The sequence below is a fragment of the Kogia breviceps genome, chromosome 11, assembly GCF_026419965.1.
Source record: "Kogia breviceps isolate mKogBre1 chromosome 11, mKogBre1 haplotype 1, whole genome shotgun sequence".
Taxonomy (NCBI): Eukaryota; Metazoa; Chordata; class Mammalia; order Artiodactyla; family Physeteridae; genus Kogia; species Kogia breviceps.
In genome coordinates, this window is record NC_081320.1 from 2191198 (window position 1) to 2208956 (window position 17759).

General features: G+C 53.8%; 1 protein-coding gene and 1 long non-coding RNA gene across 14 annotated transcripts in view; one reads left to right on the top strand and one right to left on the bottom strand.

The window, feature by feature from the left end:
- Positions 1-15372, top strand: part of UXS1 (UDP-glucuronate decarboxylase 1) — a 74553-nt gene extending 59181 nt beyond the window's left edge. For all 12 annotated transcript variants that reach the window (XM_067007000.1, XM_067007005.1, XM_059079531.2 and 9 more), the window contains 6 exons: positions 5818-5937; positions 6362-6405; positions 9784-9844; positions 12010-12067; positions 13608-13711; positions 14545-15372. In XM_067007000.1, coding sequence (XP_066863101.1) covers positions 5818-5937; positions 6362-6405; positions 9784-9844; positions 12010-12067; positions 13608-13711; positions 14545-14676 — 519 coding nt within the window. In that variant the 3' untranslated portion in view covers positions 14677-15372. The remainder of the gene's footprint in view (positions 1-5817; positions 5938-6361; positions 6406-9783; positions 9845-12009; positions 12068-13607; positions 13712-14544) is intronic.
- Positions 816-4946, bottom strand: LOC136792106 (uncharacterized). 2 transcript variants are annotated; one of them, XR_010835304.1, is made up of 4 exons: positions 4668-4946; positions 3871-4132; positions 3016-3286; positions 816-2360 (listed from the first exon to the last, which is right to left on the bottom strand). It is a non-coding gene; the product is annotated as an uncharacterized lncRNA (long non-coding RNA). The 2 variants fall into 2 exon arrangements; XR_010835303.1 differs by lacking the exon at positions 3871-4132 and having other exon boundaries at positions 968-2360; positions 4668-4880.
- Positions 15373-17759: the final 2387 nt, after the last annotated feature.

The following is a 17759-nucleotide window of genomic DNA, read 5'->3' on the forward strand; positions in this document are numbered from 1 at the left end:
TCAGCCTTGTGGCTGATCACCCACCAGCAGTTAATAAGTTCCTCTGTTTTCCCACAGCCTCCGAATCGGTGGAATTTTTTTTTTAAAAACCTTTCTTTCTGTTTTCTAATGGGTATGATTCATTTTGGCTTTAATATAGGTCTCTTCAGGGATGGTTATTTATACTTAACTCTGATTCCCTGCTTCCTTAATCACGGCCGTGCTGGGGCTTGCCTGTGGACCTTTCCAAGTTACAGATTTGCTCACCTCCACGCTGGAGCAGGTAGAGCCTACAGCCGAGAGGCGGGGGGGGTCTGGGTTCCCACCTGGCTACCCACTGTCTACTCCGGAGACGTGACCCATCGGTCACAGGGCCCTGTTCTGCCTGCCTGAGGGCTGTGCAGGGGCCAATCAGACGTCCAGATGGGGCCCAGCCAGGCCATCCATTGTGCTTGACCAGCTCTGGGACCCTCACAGACACGCCCTCGGAGGGACGTGTAGGTGAGTAACTGTGGACGGGGGTGGTTCCAGGACAGGCTGCTGACAGAGGTGTGGTGGCCACACTGGGACTCAGAGACAAGCAAGCATCCACCCTGGAGCAGCCTTCTCAGGCCGAGGGTTCCTCCTGCCGGCCAGCTCGGAGGTCAGCTGGCCACGGGCTTTGTGTGATGGGGGACCCTGCCTGGGGTACCCAGTGCTGAGAGCTTATGGCTGGGCTGGGGGCGCTGAGTGCCTTGTTTGGTTTTTTTGGAGGGCACTTGGCAGAGACTTCTTTCTCTTATATTTTTAAAGAAATACCAATATTGACGACCCACAAAATAATCTTGTGCTGAGGTGTAGGTATTGATATTTAGGTTTTTCCTGCTTTATTTCTTGGCCAGGAGCAGAACTGATGGTTTCCTAAGTCACTTTGGGCAGTTGGCTTGTAGTATCCAGTTTATTTTAATCAGTTTTAGAAAAGACAAACTGTTACCATTTTGGAGCCCAGAATATCTTGACCCAGAAGTTTAATAAGATGGTCTCCCAGGTACACAGAACCACCTCTGTGTATGTTGGTGCCTAAGAAAAGTAACTCGAGTGTGTGAGGGGGCATAAATCCATAGGGTTCTCGGCTGTTTTGCTTTCAGTCTGTGGGTGTATTTCTTAGTGAGTTTCTGTGTAGGTAAAGCTGGCGGGCGAGTAGGACATTTTTTATTGAACTTTTAGTTCTTACTAAGCGATGAGTAGTGTAACTTAATGTTGTAAGTATTCATGTCACCTTAAGGTATGAGCTCACGGTAACTGTGGTGTTTAGTAACAGCGTAGCCAGCATTTATTGAGCACTGACTGGATACCAGGACCCAGGGTGTGGGTTCCACTGCGCGTGTGCTGACCCGGGATCTGTAAGCGCCGTCCAGCTCGTGAGCGCAGGATCACAGATCCCTCCACACCTGGGGACTGTCAGCGTTGGCATTTCTGCTCACGCAGGTCTCGCAGGTCTCGGGAGAGGCACGCACAGATGGTGCTCCCCGTAATGTATCCTCCAGGAGCCCCGAGTGCGCGGCCCCAGGTGGCCGTCGGGAGGGTGTCGCCCGCAGAATGCCTCTGCTGCAGGGGCCGTCTGCCTGGGCTTCCCACCGGGGGCCCCGCAGATGATGTCACCTGTGTGCAAAAGTCACCTGGTGGCTCGGGTGACGGTGGGCTTCTCACTGGGGACAGCGCACAGACTGCTCCCCGTCAAAGCGTCAGGGCCGAGGGCTGCTTTCGGACACAGGCGCCGCACCTTTTGTGAAGCTTGGGTCTAGGCCAGCAGCACCGTGTAACCTGTGGGTTCTGCTCAGCACACCTGCGCAGGGACTCCCGTCTGCCCAGGTGAGCGGTGCCGTCTGGGCATCTGGAAATGCACCGTGGAAGGCCTGCCCCTGTGGCCTTGGAGGCGGGTGTGGGTCCCGCTCCCCCACAGCCCCTCACCCACTCCTGCTGGCTGGCCCTCAGGTCCGGGAGTGACCATGGCTCTGGCCCTGTGGCTGGCGGAGTCCTGTCTGGTTCTGGTGGCTGCAAGGCCAACGGGCTGATGCAGGACAGCAGGGCTGGGCGCCTGGGCCTGGGCGGAGGTCCCTGTGGTCTCGCCCGGTTCTGAGTGGCCTTGAAGAAGGCCCGGCATGAGCGTCAGACCTCGCATAACAAACCTTGTTCATGTTACACGTACTGTGTCCCCTTCGAGGGAGAGCTGTGGGTCCAGGACTGTGACCACAGCTGGGGCTCAGTGGTGTAGCTGTGCTCTCTGTCCCTCATTTGTCCGAGTCGTGCCGAGGGGCGGGAACCGTGGGCATCTTCTCTCTCTGTTCACAGGGCAGACACCCCACAGTTGAGGGGTGTTGGGCTTCTCGCACTGCAGGTTGCTTTGCCAGGACAGAGAATAAGAAAACCCAGATAAGCAAGAAGGAAAAATATTACCACCCACGGTCCCGTTCAGAGATAAGCGGAAGGGAAAAATAGGGCAGTCCTTTCACTTGGGTTTTATATTAGCTGCAGCAGGGGGTAGAGTCAGAGCCCCTCCTGCCACACTGGGCTGGCCCCCATCAGACCATCTTTGGAGTTCAAACAGCAGAGCGACTTGATTTTCAGTATTCCAGCTCTCCTGCTTCAAAACTTCGGGTGTTAGTTTTTGCTATCTGGAGGCAAATGAAAAAATAATGGCCAGTAAAATGATGAACCAGGTGGAATAGAATGCCTTTGGCATATTTTTAGTTAATTATTTTAATAGTTTAATTTGTTTTAATACATAAAGGCATGTCCCCTCTTAAGTATAAATCTTTTTATTGAAAAGACCATATATGGTAATGTGGGTGTATCTTTCTCTGAATAAATCTAATATGTAAGGATTGGGAATATAAACAAGATAAACCCAGGGATGAATACACATTTTATAAAAGATTTTAAAGGATTCTCTTCTGGGTTTGTTGTAGTGAATTAAATATCCTAAAATGTATTCAAAATAGAATTTGATTTCCCAGAAAAATCCGTCGCGGGTACATTTCAGGGCGCGTTTCTTACATGAAGAGGGGCTCCCTTGAGTCGTCTTCCAGGGGATGGATTGAGCTGGCAGTTGGGATCCAAGGGCATGGCATCTTTCAGGAACACTTTGAACTTGTCAGAGAAGTGACACTGGGCTCGTCCGTGCCCTTGGACGTGGTGGTTTCATGAGCGTGCAGACGCGTCCAGAAGGCTTCGCTCGCGCTTGTGCGCTCGTGGCCCCGCCCGCGTCTGACCCTCAGGGGTCTGAGCCCCACCCACGGGGCTGGGTCTGCGAAACCGGCTACCATTCCTAAAAACACAGACCGAAGAGCAGGAAGAAAGGAAACTCAGAAACCCTCTAGTCCAGGGCCTTGAGGGTATGGTTTTGTTTTATTTTCTGGCGTCAGAATACTTAAAATTAAATGCCTGGTATGCGTGTTATACCTCAGTTAACAAAAAAGCGTTCAGCAACCAGCTAAAGGACGTGAAACGTCCAACGAGCGGGGTTCACCCCAAGGGGCTAATTAAGCCCGTGGCCTGGAAGCCCCCCCCCCCCCCGGTCCAGGCCTGTTTCTGGTGCCCGCTCCCCGCTGGCCGTGCTCTGAGCCTGGTGACCGCTCTGGTCTGAATGCTAAGGGTCTGGCGGGACCGGGGAGGGCAACTGCCAGGCGGGCATCCCGCTGTCCCCAGACCTGTGCGGCCTGCCTCTGCCACCACCCGGCGTGAACGGGACCTTGCCTGCACCTTTGGGCTTCTTGCTCAGCAGCTGAGCCCTGCCCTCTGTAATGGCCTCAGTCTCGTCCCCGGGCGGGGAGCGGACCCCACGAAGGTATGTTTACGAGAGGCCAGAGGGAATCGTGTGGTTCAGCCTTCGGGGTTGCGTGACCCCCTTACTTGAGGGATGGCATGTCCTTCTCCTGGGGGCCTGCCCGCTCTCTGTGTGTCCTGCTCGCTGCAGGCGAACGTGTCCTGGGCGCCTCCCTCAGGGCAGGCCTGGCACGGCGGAGAGGGTGTGAACGAGCTGGAGAGCCGGGGCTCCTGGGAAGCACGTGTCAGCCACACCTGATAGTCGGGAGGAGCTCCCAGACCCAGGTGGACAGGTCGCAAGAGGCAGGTCCCTCTGTGCTGCAGTTCATGTGTGCAGAGCCCAGTGTTCCTGGGGGAGGGGGGGAGGGGAGCAAAGCACAGCCCCCCAAGTGCCCTGACTGCTGCGAACGTGCGAGCTTTTCCTCTCTCCTTGGGATAAAGCCACCTTCACCCTCTTCGGATTTTCTCCTCTTAACAAGTAAAGGCAGGCGGATACTTGGGAGCTGTTTTCTAGTGAGAGCGATAGCTCTGCTCCTCCCTGCCCTGCCCCCCGTTTTTGAAATGCTCCGTGGTCAGTTCGGTAGAGAACAGGCTTGGTTTATTCCTGGACCTGGAATTACAGCTCGTATCTCAGGCCTAAGAGTCTGAATGCCCATGGGAAGGCTTGATGGCGTACTGCTGGGGCTTGGCAGAGATGTGGCAGCTCCGGTTTCTGAAAGCTAACCGCGCGCTGGATCCACACCCGCCAGCCACTGCGCACTGGCGCACGTGGAGACCTAGACGAGGCCGCTGGGGGCCGAGGTGGCCGGCAGCCCCAGCCGCTGGGAGGCCTGGTGGGGCCCTAGGGATGCCGCAGCCCATACCCGTTCACTGGCCGTACTTACGGTGGAGGAATTCTGTGCTAAATCAGCCCCGTCAGCTGCGGGTCCCTCAGGTTCCCAGCCTGTACCGGCTCTGGTACGTAGAGTCAGGAAAGAACTGTACCGACTAGCAGGACCCCGGCAGCAGCTCGGCTGTCATCACCGGGCCTGTGCTGAGGCTGACTTGTACGCTAGCCCCGCCCCCTCCGGCTTTCCCGGTGAGGAGAGACCGACAGCGCAGCCTGGCCACTGAGCCCTGGGGCTCACCGCCCACCCCACCAGCCCTCTGACACCCGGAAATGCGCGTCTGTTTTCTGGTGGGTGATGGATTGCTGTAAGAGTCCGCTGATTCAGAGTGTGATAGAAACATTTAACTTTTTATCACTGACAAAGCAGTCTGTGAAATTGATAATTAAACAAGATAGTTTGCAGAAGGCTTTGGGGGTTTAAAAAAATACACCTTCCTTGACTACATGTTTGAAAATATGCTTTCCCCAATTACAAAAGTAAGAGATGTTTATTGTAATAAAAATAGAAACATTAAAAGTACAAGCGGGAAGGTCTGGAACACCCGTTTTTGTAAACAATGTACCTTGGCATCTTCCCGGGCTGTTTAGCTAAATATAGCCTGTATCAGGTGCCAGATTGTCTTTGATTTTTCACGGAAGGGATGAGTTTTCCGGCAGAAGAGATTGGGGACATGGTAGGTACAACGTAGCCCTTTCGGAAGGCTCACCTGCCCCTCCTTTCCCACGGCAGAGTGCGCTCTCGTTTTTCTTCAAATCGGCTATTAAACATTCACTAACATTGGAATCTCTGTTGAGTGACAAATTTATACAAAATATTATGTGAAAGAGATGATGAAAGAGATGCATAGCACGGTCCTAGTTAAGAAAGTAGATGTTTATTTACTGGGGAAAAAGTGTGTACCCATCATTAACTCCTTGCACTGTTTTAATTGTCTCTCAGGTTTCTACAGCACGTTTCACGCCGGGGGCCTCGAGGTGGTGGGAATCGGGGCTCACGTGAGTTTGGTGTAACTTGCAGCCTCCAGATTTGATTACAGAGAACGCAGGAACTCATCGGGGCGGAAGAGCGCCTGCGGTCCGGAAGGAAGAGCAGAGGTGTCTGTGGGGCGCCGGGGCCGCGGGGCTCACCCTCTTCTGTGTTGCAGGAAGGCGTGGAGGTGCGCGTGGCCAGGATCTTCAACACGTTCGGCCCCCGGATGCACATGAACGATGGCCGGGTGGTCAGCAACTTCATCCTGCAGGCGCTGCAGGGGGAGCCGCTCACGGTGGGTGGTGGGCAGGCGCGGGGCAGGGCGGGGAGCGTGTCCAGTCCGGGGCGGGGGGGCCTGCCCTGGGGCCAGAGGTCCCCGCTGCCCTTGGAGGGAGGGAGGGGGCGGTGCATGGAGGGAACACACGGGAGCCGTGACCCTGGACGGGGCTCAGGTCACCCTGCCCCCCGAGCTGCAGACACCCTGGCGCCTCGGGCTCAGGGCCGGCCCGCAGAGGCCTCTCCCGCCTTGCTCTTGGCCCACGACTGTGCCCAGGGGCGTCTCTGTCCACAGGGCGCCTCAGGGTGCCCCTGGGTGAGGCCCCGGGCCTGGCACGGCCAGACCCTGGGGCTGTCAGGGCTGAGGTCAGGCTGCGCCCCTGCCGGTTGAAGGCTCCCGTGCGGTCCGCAGTTCCGGGACCCTCAGTGTGGTCTCCCCCCAGGTGTACGGATCCGGGTCGCAGACGAGGGCCTTCCAGTACGTCAGGTAAGACCCCCAGGTGGGCACGGGCCGCCCAGTGCCATCTGGACCACTTGTTCGTTTTGCTCTTTTCATTCCGGTGAAGCAGCTGGGCTGATGGCTAGTTCAGCTCTTCCCGTGGGCGCCCCCGCCCCCGGCTCTCTGCCAGGAGAGGTCGGGTGCACTGGTCTCCTGCTGCCACCTGGTGTCTCGTCGGCCAGCCTGCCGGCCCCGAGGGTCACCCAGGGCTTCCGGTTTGGGCCAGCGAGGGGCGGCCTCGGGCCTGCAGGTGCCGAGATCAGACCCTGTAGACGTGCCTCTGGGTGGACAAGGTGTCGTCGTCAAGGGGGCCAAGGGGCCCGACGCTGACACATTTTGTGCCCAGACTGAGTGCAGGCGACAATAGTTGAAGAGCTTTGGCGCGTGGCCTCACACGGCCGCAGTTACTGTTTTCTTGGGAGTCCTCCCCAGTCTAGTTTTCCGTCAGCCAGTTCCGTTGGTGGCAAGTTTTAAAGTGCGGTTTGGGTCCTGAGGGAAGAGTTACTGTATGAGCAGCTACACCTACCAGAATATTTTCCCATGTGGCACAGTGATGGTGAACGTGCATAGGCTTGTGGTGTCCTAAATCACTGGAAAATGTAGTTGTATGTTTGGGGATCGTATACTTGCACTCCTTGGTACAAATACCCTGGAGTGCCTGTCCATCAGAAAATGCTGTCCCTGGTGCCTGCAGCCACCCCACCTCGGCCCAAATAACCACGCCGATTTTTGCCTGGTTTAAAAGAAAAAAGAAAAAAAAAAAAACAAAACACAACCACTGTAGATTTTTTTTTTTTCCTGCAAGTATTTGTGAATTTTTACATTTAGTCCAAAAGAAAGCTGAGTAAGTGTCTTATAATGAACAGTGGCTTTTCTCTCCCCATTGGTTAGTATCTTGCCCATTAGGGCAAAAGCCTGGGACTGTCACATCACTGGCCTACTTTGTTGCCCAAATAGTCTAAGAAGGGATTCAGCCCGGAGCTTGCCGGCCTGTCCCCACGTCAGAGCGCTTCACCCGGGAGCCGTGCGCTGCGAGGAAGCGACTGCGGCCCGGGTCGGTGTGGGGGCCGTGCTCCTGGGATCCCGCACTCGGGTACCGTCTTCTCATCGTGACGCGTGTCCCCCCCGCCGACCCTCACCCGGCCCCGCCTGCGCACTTTCTCGAGGTGGGGGGGGGTCTTGACGTCTTAGTCACGTTGAATCTCCTCCAACCGCCTCATCAAGGCCCCAAGACTCCTCCAGCCGTACCACCTCGTGGAGTATTCCAGAGACTGTGCAGTGAAAGGGGCATCAGTTACAACCCGTTCTTACTATTTCAAGGGCGTCAGATAGAAAATTCATTTAAAGTAGCCTCTCAGGTCCTTGTTTTTTTGCTGGCGATTAAAATCCTTTAAGCATCGAGGGAGGCACGGGCTGCCTTCCATCCCCGACAGGACGTGCCTCGCTGGCCGGCCTGCGCAGTCTACGTGCCCCGTCCCCGACCCAGATGCCGGGGTGCACCCTGGGGGGGACCTCGGTGTCACTGGAAGTGGCGTTGGGCGCCCTTCGGGCAAACCCTCTCCTCGTGAGGCCATGCCGCCTGCTGGTCTCACACCTCAAGTTAGTGGGCGCTGGCGTGCCGAGGCTCCGTGACTTCACCAGACTCGGGGAAGGAGCCTTCCCGGCTTTCGCTCCCCGTTGTTCAAGGCTTGGCCCAGAGAGTTAACTTACCAACGCCGGGCTGTTTTAAGCAAAAGCTGTTTTGTAGAAACTGAGGCTCTTTCACTTCACAGTTAAAAATGCACAACGTTCAGATCTGTACTTACTGAACTAAGTTACCCATTTCCAACGTCCGCGGTGGCGTCGCGCCGTCTCTGGGTGGCGTGTGCGCTGACATCCTGGCACGGCCGTGCTTGGTGCTTGTGGCCAGGTTACGTCCTCGCCCCGTCACAGAGGTGTGCTGTGTTGTCTTAAAAAGTCACTTTGTCAAAATGACACTTTTAAAGAGCTTCAGGTTAAATGGATGTGATCTGTGCACTTTTGGCCTTAAAAGTTGCCCGTTTTTTGCATAAAAGATGCATGCCCTTCCCCCCAGGATGATTACATAAGTGTCCGCCACCTTCCAGCTTAATATGGACCCCCCCCCCCCGTTAAAAATGTTTGTGGATGCTGCTGAATGGCACATTTTAATGTCTTTTCCAAATATGCAGAGACGTGTGCTGTTAGAGGACGTGTTGGGATGTGGTCGTTGATGGCCATAGTGAAGAAGGGACTTTTTGCCACTTTCTAGAAGCGAGGAGTCGTCTAAAGTCAGCAGTCCTTTGCATCTGTGCTTGATCCGTGAGATCAGAAAGGACTTTAGGCGTGTTCCTATAAAATGCCCATCGGTTGTAAGCAAAAACCCAGAAAATCATTTGTTTGCTAAATACCCCCCCCCACACACACAAATTGTTTTCCAGTGAAAAGGAAAGAGCAAAACCTGAGGCTTTCTTTTGGAAGTTTAGCATAGTAACCTGCTCCTTGCTGCCCACGGCGCAGGAGGGGAGAGGGTTCCAGGCGGCCGCGTTTGCACCCCTGGAGCAGAAAGAACCCTCACGGCCTCTTGTGAGACCCAGCTGGTGGAAGTGACCTAATAACGTGCTCTCGTGGGGCAGCGAGGTGTCATTTTTACGAAGTCACTGTTTTTGGACAGAACCGCCCTGTAACGGCTTCTGAAAATAAGAACCACACCTTGGTCAGCGGAAGTTTGCCTCTCGACCGTCACCCTCATGGCCCGCTCGCTCAACATCGGTCTGCAACACCCAGACGCCCCCGCCCGTCCCATCCGGGTGCGGGGGTTCCTGGGGGAGGTGGGCGGCCGGAGGTCCAGGGAGCTGGTTTCAGCGCTCAGGGCTGCCTGGCTGTCTCTGTGATTTGCCAGTATGAGACTGACATACTGGAGTTCTGCCGTTGCAGGAGACCTTATTTTTAAAATAACCATCTGCTTTTCCATATGGACCGACTACCTGGGTTCCCGTTAAACATGGACTTTCCTCAGAAACGTGCATGAATGCCATCTTTTTTGGGTGTGTGCCCGCTTTATTTTCATTTTTTAATTGCCGAAGGATTTCAGAAATACACAAAGTAGGGAACTCGGCACCATCACTCAGCTTCCATCCTGCTCAGCCATCTGCCTCCACCCTCCCCCAGAAGGCAGATATGGACGCCACATCATCCCCTCTGCAAACACTTGAGCATCCTCTGTGCCCTCTTAACGCGCAGGCTTTTATTCTGACGTCCAGTCTCCCACGGGGGTTTTGGGTTCCTTTGGGGAGGTGGCCGGCTTGTGTCCGATGCTCGCGCCCGCAGGCCTCGGCGGGTGCCTGAGCGGCCTCCCCTCTCTTGCAGCGACCTGGTGAACGGCCTCGTGGCGCTCATGAACAGCAACGTCAGCAGCCCCGTCAACCTGGTGAGTCCCTCCCTCCGCCCGCTCCCTCCCAGCAGGCCGGTTCCTGCTTCGCTCGCCGCCCCCACGCTCGGGGCACGTGCCTGTGGGTTGCTTGCCCGATACTAGAGGAAGGTACACGGAATAGAACAAAACAGGAGTCCGCGAAGAAGTAAGATCCGGGACACGTGGCTGAGCCGCGTGTAAACTAACCCTGCTCCATCCACCGGAAGGGCCACGTCTAGAAACTCGTGAAGCCTTTGGTGGTTGTAGGTGACATTCTGTATGTCCTTGTCCATCACTGAAGGTGCAGTTGGTCTCAATAAGGCTTGCTTTCCGGGGCTGTAGAAGATGGAGTAGCTGGGACAGTCTCCCTCACTGTCACGTCCGTGAGCGCCCAGCTTCCTCCCTCACTTCCTGCAGCCCCGACGCTCCCGGGAGGGAGCAGAGCTGGCTTTGCCTGATCTCTGATCCAGCCTCGCTCACTCTTGGTGCTAGAGGATGTGTTTCTCTGCAGAGCACTTGGTCCTGTCTTTGGCCCGGTTCTCCCTGGCAGAACGTTTTTCCTTCCGTTTAGAGGTAAAACCTTGTCCTCTGTGTGCCCACCCACTGCCCTGCCTTCTCCGTGGGGACCCCCCCCCGAGCTGGTCTATGCCTCTGTGATGTGACAGCTTCCCCACGACTTCCCCAGTCTCCCCCAGCTCTTCCAGGAATCAGGTTGGGCTGGAGCCCTCTGACCCTTTGGGCCACGGGCTCCTGAATGGTTTCATTCCAACCCGTTTAAAACGTGAGGTGTCCAGTGTAGACCGCCCATCATTCTAGATGGTCTGCTGCTGCCGACAGCACCTGACCCGAGCCCCCGTCCCCCCACTCCCGCTCACTGGGGGAGCCCCTGCCCGCTCACCACCTCGGCCGCCTCGGCCACCTCCCCTCCCTAGGAGGGGCCAAGCTCCCAGGTGTGGACGTGCCTGCTAATTTCTTGAAAGCACTCCACTCGCAAACGTTCCTTGTCCTTTTCATGACCAGCAGTCTGAAGCATGCTCTGGAGTGTTCATTTCTCCTGGGTTGGGCGGGAGTTCCTACCAACGGCACAGGGACCTTTGACCAATTCATGGGTACCGGCGGCCGCAAGCACCCAGCCTGCCCCGTTTTCATGCGTTTTTGAAGAAACAGGCGGTTAAACAGCATAAGCCGTGTCTCCTGATCCTCACTTCGTCTTGAGCCTTCACCGCCCTTATCCTGTGTTTTCACTTCTCGCCCTTCCAAGTGTGCGATTTTTTGTTTGTTTTTTTTTTTGCGGTACGCGGGCCTCACTGTTGTGGCCTCTCCCGTTGCGGAGCACAGGCTCCGGACGCACAGGCTCTGCGGCCACGGCTCACGGGCCCAGCCGCTCCGCGGCACGTGGGATCCTCCCGGACCGGGGCTCGAACCCGCGTCCCCCGCGTCGGCAGGTGGACTCCCAACCACGGCGCCACCAGGGAAGCCCCCAAGCGTGCGTCTTAATCAGTGGTCGCCCCAGGCAGCCACTCCCCGCGTTAGTGCCACGTCGTTCTTGCCCCTCTGCGCAGGGCCGTGCTGGAGCGTCCGACTCCTGTGGACACCTGTCTTGTTTCAGGGGCGTGTCTGCCGGTAGCCCCGGTGTGCTCAGCCGTAGGCCTAGGGTCCCTTCCTGCCTCTTCTACCCTTGGTCTCGGACGAAACCAGGAGGTCGGGGATGAAGCGTGTTGGGCCTTACAGCTGCCAGGCTTCACGGCGCGCTCTCACGGGAGGCGCAGGTGCGGGGAGGCCCCCGGAGTAAGCCTGCCCTGGAGCCACATCCTGTCTCTTGCACCGGCTGCCCAGGGTCCCCCTGCAAGCGCGTTTCGCGTCTGTTGGGACTCCTGTCCAGGCTGACACGTCTTCATACCGAGGGGGCGAGCACTGCGCCCCCAGGGGGAAGCAAGAGTGTCCTGGGAGAGCTGAGCTTGCAGAACCAGGCTTTCCTGTAGAGCGACACTGAGCCTACAGTACCTTTGCGTCTGGAAACCGTCCCGTTTCTGGGCCAGGGGATGCAGCGCCCCGATGTGCAGCTACACAGGCGGGCGTCTGCTGACCCCACCCCCAGCATCGGGGACGGCGCACACGTGGTGAAGGAGGGCGTGGCGTTGCCGTTGCGTTTACACGTCTAACCAGAGACCTTTCTTCCTTAGGGGAACCCGGAAGAACATACGATCCTGGAATTCGCTCAGCTAATTAAAAACCTCGTTGGTAAGTAGGACAGAGACCTTCCTGCATGTGACCAGCCACGCTTACCCTTTCGGTTAATAACGCCTTGCCTGGATGGTGGGTAATTAATACACGCTAATTAGTTGAATGAAAAGCAGAACTTAATCAGGAGTGCCTCACCGTTTTGTGATTCTAAGTGACGGAAAGATGAAGGGGTGCGGGGAGGGGCCCAGCTTTGTTCACCCTTGTGACAGAAGGTCTTTGTGGAACAGAAACGGTATGTCTGTCCTCTGTGCTCGAGATGTGCTGTGGTCGGCAGTTCTGCCCCGGTGACCACTGTCTGGTTCCAGACGCCAGCCGGGCTGAGCACAGGATTTCAAGGAGCAGGAGCGTGACCCCGGGGCTTGTGTGATTCTGGCGGAATCTGGTGGCGAGTTTTAGGTTCCACGTGCAGTTCTGGCCAACCTGGCCGCAGGGTGTTGCAGGCGGTGTGGACGCGGGGTGTTGCCCCCGAGAGGACGTGCTCTTAAGCCATGAGAAGTCTGTGTTTTCAGCCAGCTGTAGGCTGCCGGTATCTACAAGCTGTGCCCTTGGTCACAGGGTCAGGTTCCTGGGGCTCGGGTTGGGGGGTGTCTGCTTCCCAGGGTTGATCAAGAAGTCAGAGTCCAGACACAACCAGGTTGGAGTGGGGTTGGCTAGACCAGGCGAGCGTGATGTGGGCCTAGCTAGAGCCTACGCTTAGCAGGCTGGGTTCTCTGCAGTTGTCCTTCCTGGCACTGTCCAGCCTGGACAGTCGGACAGGACAGGGGATGGTCGTCCTGAGATGAAAACCGCAGCATCTTCATCACGCACTTGTTAGAAACGCAGTCACACACCCTGCCCGTGTCTCCTGGATCAGAACCTGCGTTTCGCCAGACTCCTCACGTGGTCGTGCTCACGTTGCCGTTGAGACGTTTGTCTGAAGCCCGGGTGGATGGCCCTGGAACACGTGGACCCAGACCACTGGCTCCAGACGGATTCTGTGACCAGGGCTGGGGGCTCCTTCTGCGGGCCTGGCCGGTGGCCACGGGGCTGGCCTCGCCCTCTTGGCCCTAGGAAGCTGGACCGGCCAGGCTTCTGTCCTTCCGCCTGAGGTCTGTCCAGCAGGGTGGCTCCGGCAGGGCGTAGCCTGGGCTGGCCGATGGTCACTCCCCGGCACTCTGCCCGTTAGACGGGCTGAAGGGAGCCTGGCTGCAGGGGAGGGGCTCCCGCAGGGTGTGAATGCCTGGGGGGCTCGTCAGGGCATCAGGGTCACGGCCCCCTGGCGGCAGCGGGCACGCGGCCGTGTTGCTGGGGGGGGTGGTGTGCCTGGGGCCTGCGCTCTCCTTGCCCTCGGGGTGGCTCAGGCTGGTGTCCTGCCCTTGCCAAGCACTGTGTGGCCAGCAGCAGAGTCCCCCGGGGGCGGGGGGGGGGCGAGGCGACTTGGGACACGGCCCTTCATCTGCACCTGCGCTGGTGGCCTTGACTTGGATGTACGTGGTGAGTCTCATCCCAGTGGTTCCTGATGCTCTTCTTACCTTTTTTTTTTTTTGCAACACCACAGGCAGCGGGAGTGAAATTCAGTTCCTCTCCGAAGCCCAGGACGACCCCCAGAAAAGGAAACCGGACATCAAGAAAGCGAAGCTGATGCTGGGCTGGGAGCCCGTGGTGAGTGGGGGGGCGGGTCCCGGGGAGGAGGCTTCCCACCCCCACAGCGTGTCTGTTCCTTGGGGGTCTGGGTGGCGCCAGCAGTGTCGTCTTCAGGCCCACACGGGGCTTGTAGCCTGTGTCCCTCGTCCTCTGCTACGGGGAGTGGCTTGGCCCCAGGTAGCCCTGCTCAGCCTCCCTCCACTCAGCCAGGGTGCAGTGGACGAGCCCATCCACCCCAGTTGCCACACAGGCGCAGCAGGGTGGGAGTATGAGAGGCTGAAGGGGAGAAACGGTGGGCCTCCCCGCCCCTCTGTTGCCCTCAGAGTCCATCAGGCAGGTTGGTGTGGCCTCGCCAGGCTGGGGATGCCTGTCCCCCCGGCTGATGGTCCCCCCGAGGCTGGGCACGGCGGCTGCATTCCTTTCCTCCAGGTCTCAGTTTAGAGGTCATGTCCGCAGAGAGGACATGGGCAGCTGATTCGGTTTCTGCTTCCTGTTTGCTGCAGGGCAGCTCTAAATTATGAGGCTTCCCAGGCCGTGGGTCCCTTGTAGGTCCCCGGGGGTGAAAGTACAGAGAGTAAGTGTCACCCAGAGAATCAGGCCTGTGGATTGGATACGGATGCTTCCAAGCATCTTCCTCCACGGAGACTTCTGAGAGAAGGGCGCACGTGGGCATTATTTTAAGGGTGCCTTTTGTGACTGATTCAAACTGGAACAGACTCCTAACCTGCAGCAGGAAGTGTGGGTCTCTGGGGCTGCAGCTCCTTCAAGGGTAGTCTGTCATGCACAGCACCGGCGCAGACAGCCTCGGGGGACCCGGCCGCGTCCCTCATTCTCACTCTCTCTTTAAATAGGTCCCACTGGAGGAAGGGTTAAACAAAGCAATTCACTACTTCCGGAAAGAACTCGAGTACCAGGCGAATAATCAGTACATCCCCAAACCAAAGCCTGCAAGAATAAAAAAAGGACGGATGCGCCATAACTGAAAACCTTGCCTTTTGGGATGGGAGATGCCCTGTTTTACACTTGACGAGATGTATTTTTCTTTTTTTTAAAGAAAGACTTAAACAGGTATCATGAAGAACAAACTGGAATTCATTCTGAAGCTTGCTTTAAGAAATGGATGTGCCTAAAAACTCCCCCTAAAAAAACTGCAGATTTTGCCTTTTGCACTTTTTAAATCTGTCTTTTTATGTAAAATAGCATTGATGCATCTCTGCGTATTTTCAAATTTTTTACCTTGCCGTGAGAGCCTATGTCGTGACTGTCATCGACAGTTTTATTTACTGGTTTCTTTGTGAAGCTGAAAAGGAACATTAAATGGGGTGATTAAATGCCGATTTATTTATAAAGTGGGTACTTATAAATGAGACGTTATACTATGCACAGAGGAGAAAAGCAGACCAGCAGTATTGTCAGGTAGGTGGGTGGCGTACCGCATTAATTCTCGGGCAGATAAAAAAATTCTGTTTGAGAGCTTTGTTTCTTCTAATTCAGAATTTTTCCAAGGTCTAGTTTTTAGTTGCAGACTTGACTTTGAAATGTTTCTGTTGGTTATCACAATCCAGGATATTTGAAATCAATCACTACTGTGTTGTGCTGCATATGGTGGGGGTGGGAAGTTAACATATTCTTGGTTAACAGTGGTTAAATATGCTATTTTAATAAAATATTGAAACTCACTCTCAGTTTTAAAGGTTGGCTTTCTGCTTTGCATGGTGCATCATCGGATGGCTAAGAAAAATATTGGAGAATTTAATTTTAAAGAAAATTCTGTAACTATCCAGGTTGGTATAATATGTAACTTGATGAGTGGATAGTGGAAACATTTCTGTGTTGCTGGGGCTGAATCTGTGCAAATGGTGTTCATTGCAGTGTGGAGAGATTTTCAGATTTTCAGGTCTCACGCAGGGTTAGAATCATTGTGTGTCCTTCCCTGGAAGCACGGAGCAGATGGTGAAAAGGAAGTGTAATTAGTGACCTGTGGAGTAGAAACTGAGAGCTTTCATTTTCACTAAGAATTCATTTAAGGTTTAGTGGTAGGGCTTACTGGTAGGGTTTTAAAATTCCTTTTATAACAAATGGAAGAACACATAGGAAGTTAAAGCTACACATTGTTGAGTCAGTTGGCTCCATGTGGTAGTGACAAATGCTGCAAGGACACCAAGGGGCCAAAAAGCATCAAGCAGGGGCACTGTGCTCATTTCCATACTAACCAGGGTAAACTAGGCTTGCCTGTCTGTCCTTCTAAATCTCCTAGGGATATCTGTTTTTTTAATTGGACATGTTTTTCCAGTCAGAATCTCTGGGGTCAGACCAAGGAAGCTGTGGTTTTGTTTTATTGTGCTAAGGTCCCCCAAAGATTCTGGAACTGAAGGTCGATGCTAGAGTGGGCATGGTGTGAGAAGGAGAGGACTCAGGATGCCTTCTTATATTTAGTTATCATTATTTGGGCCTGAACTAAGTGACACCATTTACTGAGAGGGGGTGAATGGAAACTTGTTTGGGAACCACAAACGGTGACGGCCAGGCACTGAGGAAAGAGTGTAGGCGTGGAGGGAGTCTGGTGGAGCTCAGCTGTGCAGCGCAGGTAGGGAGAGCCCCAGAGCCCCAGGCTCCAGAATTCTCTTACCTCATTTACTTGCTATATCTAGAATATAGGAATATCTAGAATTTCTCTGTGAGATTCATTCCTTTGACTTTCTTCCCCACGGTTTTCGTGAAATACACTCATGGAACAAGGAAGAGAGGGGGGAGCTAAAAAAAATATTCCTAGGAAAAGGGCTGACAGTTTCCTGAATTTGGCAAAGCAACATAAAGGTTCAGATTCAAAATGCTGAGTGAACCCCAAATGAGATAAAACCAAAGAAATCCACACCAAGACGTCATAGTCAAACTCAAAACTAAAGCCATAAGAAAAGAATCTCAAAAGTAGCCAGAGGGAAATGACACATTACCTCCAGGTTCAAAACAATCAGAATGGCAGCAAGTTCTCAGAAACCAGGGCCCCAGAAGTACGTGGCACATTTTTCATGGGCTGAAAGAACTGTCAATCCAGAATTCTGTATCCCATGAAAATATCCTTCAGAAATGGAGGGGAAATCACGACATTCTCATATGAAGTAAAACTGAAAAGTTTTCACCAGCAGACCTACCTTAGAAGTAGGACTAAAGTAAAATTCTCTAAAAAAGGAAACACTAAAATATGGAAACTTGGGACATCAGGAAGGAAAAAAGACAAGGAAGGAGCAAAAATACAGGTAAATATAATGGGTTTTCTTTCTCCTCTCAAAGTTTTCTAAATTATGTTTGATGGTTGAAGCAAAAATTTATAAGTTTTATGGTTTTCAATGTATATAAATAAAATAACTATATTATAGATATGGGAGGGTAAAAGAAAGTAATGTTTCCAAACTGGTAAAACTTGACACCAGTAGATTTTGAGAAGTTATGTGTATATATACTGTAATACATGGAGCATCCACTAAAAATCTGTACAAATGCCCAAATAGAATTCTTTAAAAAAAAGAAAAATTATTTTTTTAATTTAAACTACGTGAAGGGAGGAAAAAATAGAAACAAAAGACAAGCAGAAAACAAAAAGTAAAATGGCACATTTAAGCCTTAATATATTAAATATAAATGTAGGCACCAGTCCCTCTCACTGGGAAGCCTGCCAAAGCCTCTTAGACAGCTTCTTCTACCACAGGGCAGACAGCAGACGTGAGAACTACAACCCTACAGCCTGCAGAACAGAAACCACAATCACAGAAAATTAGACGAAATGAGATGGCAGAGAAATATGTCCCAGATGAAGGAACAAGATAAAACCCCAGAAGAACAACTAGATGAAGCAGGCCATCTACCTGAAAAAGAAGTCAAAGAAATGATAGTAAAGATGATCCAAGATCTCGGAAAAAGAATGGAGGCACACAGATTGAGAAGATACAAGAAATGTATGACAAAGACCTAGAAGAACTAAAAAACAGAGATGAGAACAGTACAATAACTGAAATGAAAAATACACTAGAAGGAATCAGTAGCAAATAACAGGCAGAAGAATGGATAA